Source organism: Mastigoproctus giganteus, chromosome 8, assembly GCF_048544385.1.
Source record: "Mastigoproctus giganteus isolate SK-2022 chromosome 8, ASM4854438v1, whole genome shotgun sequence".
Lineage (NCBI taxonomy): Eukaryota > Metazoa > Arthropoda > Arachnida > Uropygi > Thelyphonidae > Mastigoproctus > Mastigoproctus giganteus.
The window spans coordinates 55,624,853-55,640,240 of record NC_143582.1 but is presented as its reverse complement, the minus strand read 5'-3'; the positions used below and the strand labels follow the sequence as shown (position 1 = coordinate 55,640,240).

Sequence of the window (15,388 nt, the reverse complement as noted above, 5' to 3'; positions counted from 1 at the left end):
CTGCAGGGTGGAAGCCTCCTCAACAATTCTGAAGAACAATGTTAATTACTTTTACAATATAATGTTGTGGTCAGTTATACAGAGAATTATGCTGTTACCTGTGTTCCAACTTCCATATACATCATATAATGTAGACCCACCAGATCAATCTATTAAACAGACCAGTGAGAGAAGTCTGACTTGGCAGGACCTCGGATTGAGAGTTCAAAAGCTCTCAAAAGAAGAGGGGCTAATGCAAAGGACAATCTTGAATAGCAATTAAATAAACATCAGAAACCCAAACCCAAGCCTAAATTTCTCTCACACACTATATTCAAAATGTGAGGAGTCTTTTCAGACTCCACAAATCTTGCACTTTCATGCTGAATTCAGTTTCATATGTCCCACTGAGGTGTGGCTAGCAAAGATATAGAACTTCACTCAGATCCTCTGCTTACAGTTTATCAATACATTATTCATACCATAGTGGATGTCAGTTTTGTCATCATACAGCCCAAATATGGCCATACCATGTATTAGGCGCCTCCGTAGCCAGGTGGGAAGGAGCAGCAGTGCGTAACACATGCTTCTTGATTAGACCGGAGTTCAATCCCATCAACACCAAATACGGAGGATGCGCAAAGGTCAGGGAATGACCACCGCATATTCCCGGAGCAATATGACCTTAGTTGCTAATGCTCCTAAAAACCAAATAACTAACTAACTAACCATGTATTAGGTTTTTGAATTAAAGTCCCTTTTTGCAATTAATTGTATGTATGTGTCCTTGAATACTTTTGGTCATATGATGTCGATACCAGTGAACCCCCACTTTATTTTAGGAGAATGGTGCTGCTTCTTAACTATGCAGTTAAAGTACATAGTCTTCCTCTTCATTCCCAGATGATTACTCACTGATTAGAAAAAGATAATCCTAGTGAGTAATCATCTTCAGGAACAAACCTAATGAAATTAACAACTTTGTGATCTAATTTTTTTTTCTCTTAAACTTCCATAGGCACATTGCAATCACAAGCCAAATTGGCAAGTAAATTTCAAGTACAAGATGAAGATATATGTGTCACTGGTTGTGCAATATGTTTGGAAGGAAAGAGGGCCTTTTATATTTCACTTTTACCCGAACCTTCTGAAGGTCAGTATTTGTAGAGAACTTTCCTTGTCATCATAATAATAATAGATTAATTTCAGTGTATATTTTTTAGAATTATAATTTATTGAGTTTATATAGAAATCAATTATATTAACATGGGCAACATACAGGTTAGTGCAAATGCATCATTTTAGTGCACAGAATTATGCCAATTATGCCAATTCTTAGCTACTAAAGTAGCTAAGAATTGGCATAATTTAAGCATATCTCATATTGTGAATACCTTTGCAACATAGGCCTTATTCTCAGTGGTTATGGAACTATTGGTATTGAAATTCACAATCACCCACCAGGAATGGGCATTTATGCAAGCCAGCACACTAGTAGCATGTAAGCACACTAATAGCAATGTTTACCCTTCCATAGTAAATGTTGTGTTATGTCACACTAAAGGAGGATGGGATTTGAAAAATTTGTGGCCTGAGTACAAAAGGGTAGTGGTATAGTGTTAAAAATTTCTGTACTAAATGCATAACACTTCAAATAGTAACCTACCAAGTTTCATGCAGTTTTGGAAAGTCTTTTTTTTAATTATATGCCATTAAGTCAACAAAGTTGTGTGAATGAGGAAAGATGGACAAAATCAGTTATCCAATATTTGGGAAAAAAAGATTACCATTAGTAGAGGCATACGATGCAAGAAAGCAAGCTTATGCAGCATCATCCAAAAAAAAATAAAATAAAAAAACTTCCACTTCACCCCTCCGTTCGTTCGAAATACCTGTCCAACTGAGTCTTAAATTTATTTAGGCTATCAACTTCCACAACAAGGGATGGAAGTCTGTTCCACCAACCAACTACCCGCTGGCTAAAAGCAAATTTCCGCACATCTATCATACATCTGTCTTTCCTCAATTTGAATCTATGCCCTCTCAGGTGATTATTCTGAGCAAGAGGAAGAATCCCATCAGCATTGAGCATGCTCAAACCATACAAGGCTTTATACTTTATAAAACCTCTATCAGATCACCTCGCCGGTGCCTAGTCTCCAGACACTGTCATTTGCAAAACTTAAACCTTTCTTCGTAAGAGCAACCCTTTGTTCCATTCACTAATCTTGTTGCCCTTCTCTGCACTTGTTCCAGCAGCTCTACATCCTTCTTGAAATGAGGCCTCCAGACCTGTATACAGTACTCAAGGTGTGGCCTGACCATTGCCTTATACAAGGTAATAATCACCTCCTTATCCCTGCTAGAAAAATTCTTGTATATCATTGACAAGACACCATGAGCTACTCTTGCAGCCTGTCTGCACTGCTCAGAGAACTTCATATCTGCCTGCACAATTACCCCCAGGTCCTTTTCATTCTCTAGCACTGTCAGTGTAGTACCACAGAGTTGATACGTTGCTCTGGGGTTGCTGTTTCCCATATGTAGTACTTTACATTTGTCAATGTTAAATTTAATTTGCCACCTCTCAGCCCATCTGTTCAACCTTTCCAGATCCTGTTGCAGCAGCATAGCGTCAGTAGTGTCCTTAACAAACCTGCCAACTTTTCTAACGTCTGAAAACTTATACATTAAGCTTGATATACCATCATCAATATTATTTATAAATACAGAAAACAATAATGGACCCAACACTGAACCCTGAGGGACTCCACTAATAACATTAGTCCACGATGAGCAGTGTCCATTGATTACCACACTCTGTCTTCTCCCCCTCAACCATCCCTTTATCCATAGCAGCAATTTGCCTCCAATGCCACACTGCTCCAATTTGTGCAGCAGTCTTCCATGTGCAACAGTATCAAAAGCATTTCTAAGATCCAAGTTTATAATATCAAAGTTATTCCCTGCATCCAGCTCTTTTCTGAGTGCATCATAATATCCAATCAAATTGGTCAGGCAAGATTTCCCCTTAACAAAACCATGCTGTGTCCTAGCTATAACTGATGTCTTGTCTAGATGATCCTACAGTGCTTCTTTAACCAGTGCCTCCATTCATTTTCCTGGAACAGAAGTTAAACTCACAGGTCTATTACTTACTTGTGTCAGCCTTTGTATAAATTACTTGTGTCAGCCTTTGATCTTGCTTTGTGAATTGGGGTCACATTTGCACATCTCCAGTCTATGGGTACTTCCCCTGAGTCCAAGGAAGCTTTCATAATTATGGCTAAGGGTTTCCTTACTTCCTTTGCTGCCTCCTTTAATATAACTGGATAGATCCCATCCAACCCAGGTGCCTTTCTTGTGTTTTTCTTCAACAATTTCTTCTCCACTTTACTCTCAGTTATTACAAGATTATCTAGCTTACTGCCAGAGTTGAATACACCTCTGGCATTCCCCTCGCTGAATAACTCCTCATGTGTGAATGTTGATGCAAAATATTTAATTAGTTTGTTAGCTGCCTGAGCAGGATCATCAACAGTTGAACCGTCGATATCAAGTGGACTAATCTGATTCATCCCTTTCCTTCTAGAGTTTACATAAGTAAAGAACTCTTTGCTGTTTTTCTTTGCATCCTTTGTCAAAGATTTCTCATAATCTGCCTTTGCCTGCCTAACCTTCTTTGTGACTTGGTTACAGACCAGCTTATATCTATCATAGGCTTCTGTGTCACGTGTTAATTTATATGTATCCCATGCATTTTTCTTCTCTGCCATGTGTCTCATTAGTTCATCTGACATCCATTTAGGCCTAAACCTTGAACAATATTTCTTAGTTGGTATGTAAAGCCTATTAGCTTCCAAGATAAGTTCTTTGAATACTTCCCATTTTGAATTTGCTGTTGGTAACATCATCAGTTGTTCCACTGTATAGAATTTAAATACTGTCTCAGACCATCGTAGTCGCCTTTACGAAAGCAATAACCTTTCCCTTTACCCCTGATGGTAGTTACCTCTTTGAGTAAATCCCACTTCAGCACACTGTAATCAATGCCACGTAGTGGTTCCTTTATCTGCAGATTCTTAGTAGTAGTGAAGTAGTAATGAATCACTACTCACTACTGAAATCAGTAGTGAAGAATCACTACTGATAATCAAATCAAGAATATTACTCCCTCTAGTTACCTCCCGAACATGCTGATGTAGAAAACAATCATCCAATAAATCCACAAAAGCCTTGCTAGTGTGTGAGTGACCAACCCACAAATTCCAGTCAATATCTGGGAAATTAAAATCCCCCATTATAAGACTGTCTGATTTACTGGCCCACTCTATTTCCCTGTACAGTTTCTTATTATACTCATCAGAGTCATTAGGCCTACAGCACAATCCTACTCTCAATTTTGATCTCCCAATGCTTATGTCACACCAAACTGACTCGACACTGCACTGTCTAGCGATGTCGACTGGCTTCACTTCCTTGGATTTTTAGTGTTTCTTAACTAATAGCATAACCCCTCCTCCCTTCCTATCCTGTCTATCCTTTCTGTAGACGTTGTACTCCCTAAATTCCAGTTCTGCATTCCTTATATCTGTGTGACACCATGTCTCTGATATCCCAACAATATCCGCCTTTGATGCTTTGAGCAATACCTCAAATTCATCAAATTTATTTACCAAACTCCTGGCATTGGTGTACTCGCAAGTATACATGTACCTGTTCCTATTCTTAGCTACCCTAACACAACCCATGTGTTTACTTGTACCGCAATGACTCCCAGCAGTCTCTGAAACATCCTGCATCTTGTTTTCCTGGCTTCTGCTCATTCCAATAGAAGCAGTGCATGAATTACTTTCACCTCTGCCAGTGGCTACTGTTAATCTATTAGTCCTTGTATCCCCCCAAGCTAGCAGTTTTCCGACCCACCTCACATTGCCTCGATAGCATCAGCCTTGCACAATCTTTCCAGGGCCGAATTGATTGACAAGGCTCTCATCATATACTCCCTCCTATCGTGTCTGGGCAGAATTGCAGACACTTTCAAATTCAAATTTCAGATTAATGCTAAAAGAAAAATCATGAACATTGGGGGGAAGAATGCCCCTCCCTATTCCATGGTTAAGAAGTGGGCAGCAGAATTTAAATGAGGGAGGGCGTGCCGACCAGGCTAGCCAGGTGGGTAAAGTGCCTTCCTGGCAACCCAAAGGTCATGGGTTCGAATTCTGCCTCGGGCTTGGATCAGAGTAAAATGCAAAAACCTTAGGAGGTGCATTATGGCCACAGAAACCGATGCACCAACAACTAAAAAAAAAAAAAAAAAAAAAAAGAGTGAGGGTGTCTGAAAGATGACCCATGCTGTGGAAACCCTGAACATGTGTACCACATAATAAGAGGTTTCTTGCTCTGAAAAAGGCATCAGCATGATGGGTTCATAAGTTGTTGAGAGCAGATCAAAAATGCACAAGAGTTGTCAAGTCAAGTGAACATTTGCATCAGTTTCAAAGTAGATCCAGCAAATTTCCTTGCAAGGTTCTTGACTGTAGACTAGATATGAGTTTATCACTTTCAGACAGGGACAAAGGAGCAGTCCAAACAGTGGAAACACGGCGCTTCTCCCCCCCCCCCAAAAAAAAAGAAAGCTAAGTCGATTTCTTCTGCTGGCAAGGTGATGGAATCAGTTTTTTTGGGATGCTGATGGAGTGTTGCTGGTGGATTACCTTCAGAAGGGCTAGACAGTCACAGGGGCATATTACACAGTCCTTGTGAGGCATTTTCATGAAAACATCAAAGTCAAACACTGAGGAAAACTCAGCAAAGAAGTCTTGTTCCACATGAACAACATGCCTGCTCACAAGTCTTTCATTGCCATGGCTACATTGCATGCGTACGGCTTTGAAATCTTGAACCATCCCCCATATTCATGAGATATAGCACCACTAGACTTTCACTTATTTCCTAATTTGAAAAAAAATACCTGGCTGACTTCCATTTTTCCACTGACAGTGTAGTCATTGCTGCAGTGGACTTATTCCTGGAGGCCCAAAAGTAAACTTTCTCTGCAGCTGGAATCAATGCATTGCAGAATTGGTGGCAAAAGTGTATTGACTCCAAAGGGACTGTTGAAAAATAACATGTGGCCAGACTTCTCAAATAAACCCTTCATACGCAGGCCATAAACTTTTTAAACACCCCTTTGTCGTGTGTAAACATACCATTTGTTTTCCATTGAAGAACATGTGGATATGCATTTTGTGTATTGGTCTTGTAATAGTAACGTCTGTGCTGCCATTGAAGAATGTCCACAATAATTTCCACACCAATGAATTTGAGATAGATCATCAAGAGTCAGCACATTCCCTGGAGCCTTACTGAGCTAGGTCAAACATTGTGGAGGGACAGGACTTCAGTTCCAGGTTTCTTGTTAACATTGTCTGAGCCTAGCGAAGCTGAAAGATCTACTGAAGATCTACTCAAATGAGCTTGGCTCATTTGAGTAGATCTTCATCAAATTTCACCTTTTCACCATATGTTATTTTTTTCCCAATCATTTTTTCCCCCAGTATGAAACTCCTTTGAGTCAAATTGCATTTAAAATAACCATAGCTCAATAACTGTTGAGAATTAGAGCCATGTAAATGTAACATTTTCCATTCAGACTAACTTCAGAAATTACCTGCTGAAGTTGAAATCAAGTCACAGAACATCCAGTATGCTAATTAAAATAGGAGAAAGCCATATCCTTGTCTTAATCCTTTATTTTGACAGAGAAGACAGAGAGTGGTAATCAATGAACGCTGCTCTTCATGGACTAATGTTATTAGGGAGTCCCCTGGGGTTTGGTGTTGGGCCCACTGTTGTTTTGCATATTTATCAATGATATTGATGTGGCATCCACAAAGTATAGAAGATCTGTCTGAAGGCAAAGTTAATATTTTTCATACTGCCAAATTGCACAGTTATGACTGACTTGTGGATCAACATAATCTTGAACTTCAAGCACTATTACCATAGATGAACATTTTTCAGAGCAAAATGTTCATCTATGGTAATGTTGTAAATGGAACTCCAAAGTAATTTTGGAAGGAATTCATTGTCTCTGAAGTCACAAATATCATTAATAAATCCTGGAACAAAGTTTCCGATTATGTGAATGGTGTCTGTGGAAAAAACTATGGTGACTATTGGATGTCAGAAACTGCAAAGCAAACCAAAGCTAACACTGCAACTTGGCATGCAGTTATGCTTTAGATACTGGAGGAAGAAGATGTTAAAGAAATGGATGATCACATGATGAGATATTGACAAAGACTTTTCAGCTGGCTAAATTAAGACCAGAAAGGGATGGAGGTGAAGTATAAATTCCTTCATTAAGATTTCTTAAAGCTTACAATTTGGAATCAGCTTTCAAACATTTAGAGGCAATAAAAGAGATTATTCAAACAAATAATGCATTCCCTGAAAAAAAAAAATGGTAAAATGAGTAGGAGTTTGAAAAATTCTCTAAGGAAACTTCATGCTGAAAACACATAGGATTCCACTCAACTGCCATTGAGTTACGTTTTCACCTCCCAAGAAAAGTAGAATCCTAAAATGGGGGATATGTTCCAAAAAAGTATGGTGTTTGGCAAAACCTTGGTTGACAAGACTAAGGTCCTATAAAAATAAGTGTGTGGGTTAGGGGAAAAACAGTAATTATGACAATAAAATATAAGAAAAAAAAAGCGAATTTTTTTCCATTTATGCAACTTAAAAACAATCATAAAGTTAACAATACAATAAGAAAAACAAGGTTATGGGACCAGTTATACACATATTCACTTCTGTCCTTGTGCATGGCCGAGTGGTTATAGCCCATGCCAGAGTTCCAATTCTGTCGATCATGTGAGAAATTTTTATGGACTTTTTTCACAACATGGCTAAGCTGGTCAGTCTCAGGCAAGGTTTGCATAATTTATTGTCCTGTAAATTTGGATTCTTTTATCCAGCACACAGCAAACCAACCAAAATACAGGTGCAATTACAGACACAATATGTTCATGCCTCATAGCTTTAGTTGTCCTAGCACTTAACACACCTTTAATTTCAGCAGTTATTGAACTTTTAGAGGACATAATAAAGGGTAAAAATAAATACTCATTTACATTACTGTATAACAAACATACTAAATGTTGTGAAGTGCAAAGTGTTGTGAAAACAAGTCTAAATATGTCCAGGAAAAAAATGTAAACATTAATCAAAAACACAAAAATCTGCACAAACTGCCTAACCAGTAATAGCATGTTGGAATGCAGTGCCATTGGCCTGAATCATTTCACCAACACACTGCCACACTTTATTGATGAATCACTCCACCAACAAAGTGTGGCACAGTTAAGAAGGTGTTGAAGGAATACTGGACTATTCCTATAAAAAACTGTTCTCAATTCCTGAAGAAATGTGGGCAGTGGATCATGTTGGTGAATACACTATTCCAGTTCATTCCACAAATGCTCAATGGAATTTGGATTCTGGAATTGGGCCGCAGCCATAACAGGCAGCTGTCTTCCACATGTTCCTCTAACCACTCTTTCTCACATGGCACACTAGATAGTTGCACTGTAATCTTGAAAATACACCTGTTCATAGGGTTAAAATGCGGCATTGCCAAGTATACCTGATCTGCTGTGATATTAAGATGTACTCTGGCAGTCATCATATCATCCAGTGGGAGGGGTACCAAGGGTATGCCACAAAAACATGCCCCCGCATCATTACACATCCTCCAGTAGTAGCTTGTAATGTTGGTACACAACAGGTTAATTTAAATGCCTCAGTTTCCTCCATGTGTGCATTCTTTATTGCTGAAGAGCATAGATTGGGACTCACTGGATCAAATTATTTGTCTCCATCCTTTTGTCCATTCTTTGCACTTGTGCAGCAATGAAGCAGTATTTTCGGTTGGTGGAGGAGATCAGTGCCTTCTATGGCAGTCTGCTAATCCCATAGTGCATGCATCCTTTGTAGGGTTCTTCATTCACAGTGAATCAATGGTTCACAGTGAATCGTACAGGTACTGATTGATTCACTTTTTTTTTAGCTTTTTTTTTTTTTTTTTTTTTAGCCAGTTTGTTCAAGTGTTTTCTGCCATTTTTCCATTAATTGACATTAATCCAGGGATGGCCAAGCTCTAACTCAGACAGCCACACAAGGTAATCTTCATGGATATAAACTGAAAGTTCTGAAAAAAATTTAGAACTTCTGGAAAAGATTGAAAAAAGGGTGTCCAGATTAGTGATGAATACAAATTGATGTATATGTGAAGAACAGCTTAGAAACGTAGGCTGTAAAGTTTCATAACTAGACATCTAAAGGGAGATTTGGTTGAACTGTGTCAAGTTTGAAGGGATTGAGTAAAATGAATGAAGGAGGTCTGACCTCCCTTGTAGGTCAGACAAGAACCTGTGACCACAAATATAAAATCTTTGGGAATATCAGAAGAATGAATGTCATGAAGTTCACTTTCGGGCAGCAATTTGTCAAACACTGGAATAAGTTTCCTCCCAGTGTGGCAGGGACAATAGGTTTGGCTAAATTTAGAGCAGAAATGGATGGTTACCTTATGAAAATTTGAATAGTATGAATATTCTGTTTTATTTTATTATTATTTTTTTAAAATTTTTGGTTGGCTGATGCAGTAAAGGTCCACTTCCTCACTTCATTTGGCCTTAGTAATGTTAATAGTAAATATTCAAGGCACACGCTTCAAATTTATTAAATAAAATTCATGCAAGAAAAAAAAAAAAAAAAAAAAAATTTTTCTTTCCAGATCAAGTTATTTCAAATTCATGAATAATAACTTTGTTTTAATTGCCTTTAATATGTCTCAATTAATAAATAAGGTAGGTAAAAACATATTACAGGTCAACTGTCACTAATCCGGCAGCATTGGAACCTGTGGGGTACCGGATTAGTGAGTTTTCTGGATCACCGGTGGTTATTTTAGCATATACAGTTTACACAACAAAATATTTAGCAAATAATTTGATTAGTAATTCTAAAATAAATATTGTAACGTTAGTGTTGTTGTTTTTTTCGCTTAAAATATATATATAAAAAAAGAGACTTTTATTATGTCGCATATATGTGGCCAACATGGCCCAATAGGTTACTTTATTTCTTGAAAAGTCGTGTTGGCCCCATACAATGTGGCGCTATTACGGCATACATATGAAGGTTGTTTGTGATTTCTTAGTCGTTTGTTAGTTTATTGCACGCGCGCTGAGCACTGAAGTAAAACTAATTGCAATAAAATAAACTCTCAAATGTCACAATAAGTTTCTCAGTATTATTAGAGATTTTGTGAAAACAAGCTTGTTAGTGCGCTGCATTATCCATCATATTGTGTTGTGTTTTTCCGCAAGTTTGTATAAGTGTGTTGTAAAAAAAAAAAAAAAAAATCTAAAAAGGAATGGCTAAAAGAAAATTAGTAAAATAAGAGGAACTGAGAGAAATCGCTGGAATTTACAATTAAGCAGAGTTAAACTTCTCACAGGACATGTTGCTGTTGAGTTTTTTCAGAAGTTCAACTTTATCTGTTATGGACAATGTACGGTGTTTGTGCATTACACCACGAGAGGCACTTCCTTTATGCATTGGAACCATGGCTCGGACTAAATGTGAGCAGGTTATAATAATAAATGCAGAAAAACAAGTGGGAATGGCTTGCCAGTGTTTTTGAGTTTGCGCCAACAGCTGATCCTGCAACCAACGCCACCAAAACAGTAGCGGCAGGTCAGTGCACCAACCTGGGAAATTTGAAATTACGTTCGCAGAAATTATGTCCAAATTAGCAGTGGAACTGGATTACTGGTGGCCGGATTAGTGATTGTCAACCTGTATTAAAATACTATCATATAATCTACTATAAAATGACAAGGAAATACTGTTAATAATTAAAAAGGTGGAGTTTAATTTTTTGGTTATTTTTTTATACAGTCCTCATTAAGGGCCATTTAAAAAGTAGAATAATATGTTTTGGGACAAGACTGTACCTTTTCCAGGTAAAAAAAAAAAAAAAAAGTAAAGTGCAGCCATTATAAACCCACTGCAGGATGGAAGCCTCCTCAACAATTCATGCTGAGGGAAGTGGACCATAGTCTGCCACGCTGGTCCAGTGCGGGTTGGCAGATCGACTGTATTCAGCAGTCAGGGGCTTGAACCCCGGTCTACTCAAAGAGCATGTGCTACTGCACTCTCGCTTCTAACAACTTGGCTACGGAGGCTAAAGCATCGCCTTAATAAAGTCACAATAATTAGTTCTTGAATTTTTTACCTTTTTTCTAAGACAAGGCATAGCTATCTATATTTCTCATTTTGTTCATACTAAAAGTTAGAAACAATATATAATTATTTTGAAAAATGTAAACTGGCATTAAAATCGTTAGATATTCAGTTATTCTCATAAGATTTTTGTTGTTATTAATCAGAATATTATTCTGAGGAGTGAATTTTTCTACTCCATATTTTTCTGAGAGCTACAATTCAAGTATCAGAAAGTCACTTTTGGTTTGCAAGCCATTGTTTGGCCATACCTCCAATCAGCCTTTGAATGGCCAGCAAGCACAGCTTGGGCTATGAGAGGATGCTGTACCAAGTGGTGAGCTGTGAATATTTTAACAATGGGCTCGCATTTTTCCAACTTTCTACCAAGTAAATTTGATCGGTCACAGAAGTGACATTGTCCGCAGCTTCCACTAGAGGCACTTTCCACGCTCGCACTACTAGTAGTGTGATTAGAGCGCATGATGCATTTTAAGTAGCTTCACTTATTCACCATGCGTGATGTTAAGTAAATGTGTAAAACGTTCCTAGGTGTATCTAAAAAAAAAAAAATTAAAAACCTGGTTGTCATGCTTTGCCTTACGATGATAACTGGATACAACGGTGTCTGGAGTTCTAACTTTTTAGAATTTTTGAATAGTATGACATCACAGTCATGCTTCCTGAAGTTACTACTGCAGTAAGTATGATTGCAACAATACAAATATTTGTCCACAATTTCTTTTTTCGTCTCTCATTTTCGTTACATTTCATTGTTAGGTGCCCCTAACAGCAACGTATGTCGCTTCACCTACAAGATCGGTACATTAATCGGTGCTATTTTACAGAGATATTTAGATTTTTTTTTTTTTTTTTTTTAGGAGCATTAGCAACTAAGGCCATATTGCTCCGGGATATGCGGTGGTCATTTCCTGACCTTTCCGCATCCTCTGTATTTGGTGGTGACGGGCTCGAACCCCGGTCTAATCAAGAAACATGTGTTATGCGCTGCTGCTCCTTCCCACCTGGCTACGGAGGCGCCCCTATTTAGATATGTTGCACTCGCAAGTATACATCTCTTACTTTAGTTATCATGAATCCATTGTATCTTGTCTTCCAGAAATTATGAAAATCTGTGAATGATCAATAAAATATTTACAACAACAAAGCTCTTTTATTTTGTAATCGATATATACAAATCAAAATACCTAAAAGAAACGTGAAGTATGTTTCGCATAAACCATCTATAGCACGTGCTCAGCACACGTGCCACTATTTGTCTGTTTTTTTTTTTTTTTAACAACTAGGGAAATATAATGGATACATTTTTTTCATGATAAAATTTTAATATTGCGAATAAAAAATAACATGAAATATTTCCCATATCACAAATAACAAAAACTATCACAAAACATTCCACAATATAAAAACAAATATTACATAAAAAATAAGCTTTCTAGAAAAAGTACACAAAAAATCACAGATTACATGAAAAAAAAATTATTTCACAAATATTCAAGAAAAAATTATTCTAAAAATTGCCATATAGAATTACTTCTTTATTAATATTTGATGTCAATCTTCTGCTTTGCTCAATAGCTGAGCAATGATTACAGAGGAATGATTTGACATAACGATCCTGATCAAATTGAAGCAATGGTTTTCCATTTAGATGTATTGTCAACATAATCTGCAATGTGTTTAATTGTCAAAGATGTTCTTTGTATTGTTGCAATATTATTCATTACGCTGAAAGTTGAACTCAGCTTCAGCACTGCTAATTGCAATAGTTTCAAAGATATTTTCTGGCTTTCTTAATGGAAAAGGTAATTTCACTCAATTTTAAAGATAAACTGTCTTTGACAAAATCTCTAAAATCATTAATTTTTATTTCATATTTTATCAGAAAACTTAAATTTCTTATTCTGTCTTGTTTATTTCTTCTCGTTTACTGTCTTGTAAACAAAACGAAAGTTCTTTCACATTCCACGATTTCGGGTAGCATATGTTTAAAATTTCTTTCAATGGTATTGTTATTTTCTTTATATAATTTAAAATCACCCTGTTGCATTAATAACTTATCCTTTAAGGAGAAAACAATGCATTTAATAACTTGTCACGAGGTAATTTTTCGATTTTGATTCCTTCAAATTCTTTCCACTTCAACATTCTTTAAATTTTAGCTTCATAATTTCCTTCAGAATTTTTCAAATTAGCGATAGCATTGATAGTTCGAATAATTCATTTATATGCTTTTACCATAGTGATTCTGTAAAGCTTCTGAAAGGTAAGAGCTCCTGCAGGATGTCGATCATTAGTGCTATATTGTTAAGAAATTCGAAATTTAAAAGTCAGTTTAATAATCCAGAATATTTAATTAATTTTTATGATTCAAAATGTTTGCACAAAGCGGGATAATTCCTCCAACCCTCAATTGCCATCCACAAGCTACAAGCTTATGGTCGTGTATTATCGGTCGTGTGTTCGGGCTAAAAGCCCGAACACACGACCGATAATACACCGATAATGCTAGTTTTTTGGAGATTGGTGATACAGTTTTTTTTTTTTTAATTATTGCCTGTATGCCATTATAATTTAGAACATTTTCTACACAGTGAAAGGCCCCCCATGCTATTCTTAATAGTTCTTTGAATATTGTGCAAAACGTTGGAATCCTATAGATATTCAGCTACTCTGACCATGTAAACATAGACAGGAGAAATTTACTGGAAGGCAAAGATCACTCACTTCTCCAAAAAACATATGCTCATTTGTCGGAGTAAAGGGGAACCAAAACACAGGTTGACCAGAGGCTATAATCCGTGTCAAGAATCTTAATCCTCTGACTGGCTATGGAAAGCATATTGACTAGCATGACTTCTGGGTACCGGCTCTGGATACTCAATAATTGCATTCAGGATTCCATTTGTAAAATAAATGATCATCTCAACAATGGCCTCACAAATTTTCAAAAAAAATAACAAAAATAAATAATGACTGCATAGGTTTTATGGACACCACTAACATTGTGAAACAGTAATCCCTTTCACCCTTAATTCGCACTTTCTAATTACCTAAATTGCCTAAAGGCCAGAGGTGAGAACATTGCATACAAAGTTGTCTCTCCTAATCCGTTTGTTACATGGAAATTTTCTTCGTTCAACAGAAACTATTTTAAATGGTTAAACCAAGGGGAATAAAAAAAATTTGCTATCAAAAAGTTCATTAAACAAAGGTCCGACTGAAATTAAATCAAATGAAGCAATTTTAAAATACATAACCGATTGATTGCACCATTAAAATGCTGGGAATGGGGCACCCCTCACCCCACCCTAGTTTTGGCTCTGGATACTCAATAATTGCATTCAGGATTTCATTTGTAAAATAAGTGATTGTCTCAACAATCGGCTCGCAAATTTTCAAAAAAAAATAACAATGGGCTCTCGCGAGCCCACTACACCTCACCACTGGCAGTACCTGTTGACTTTCTAAATAGATATGATTGACAGTGCTCACTGTCAATCATATATCTTTAGAAATCCTTAGAAATCCTTGTCCATTTCCCCATTGCCAGTGAATTGGTTTTGGCATTAGTACATTCATATGGCTTTATAAGTACTTTCATGTACATCTCTCACCTATACCTAAATGATTCTCAACATGAATTGCCCAAATCTTGGATATTTCAATACGATGTGATCTATAGAACAGTAGAAGAGGTTAATATTGCAATGCAATCACAAATTATAAAGGATTAAATAAAAACACAAAATATAGGAGTGTAGCAACTAAATATAAATAAAAATATTAAGCATAATCAGTAGAACTAATGTAGTTCCCAAATTCAAGATAGATTAGACTTGATTGTATTGCATATTGATAAATATAGCAAATTTTGCTACCATTTTATGTCTGGATGCTAAAATTTTAGTTAACTTGTCCAGTCGTTTGTTTAGGGATAAGAACCTCTAGGATGGAATATCTGTTATTTAAAATTGATTTTTAAGTAATGTTATATGTGTATTATATAATTATAGGTGTATTATATTATACACATTAGTTTCTTTTTAATATGAATTCTTTCTCATTTCATGTGTGACAGTATTCTGTA

The 15,388-nt window shown here is 36.7% G+C and overlaps 1 protein-coding gene across 1 annotated transcript in view; it reads left to right on the top strand.

Moving 5' to 3' along the window:
- The window catches only part of PolQ (DNA polymerase theta), a 277,127-nt gene that overhangs the window by 150,798 nt on the left and 110,941 nt on the right, over positions 1–15,388 (top strand). The window contains exon 14 of the mRNA XM_090380240.1: positions 998–1,132. Coding sequence (XP_090236366.1) covers positions 998–1,132 — 135 coding nt within the window. The remainder of the gene's footprint in view (positions 1–997; positions 1,133–15,388) is intronic.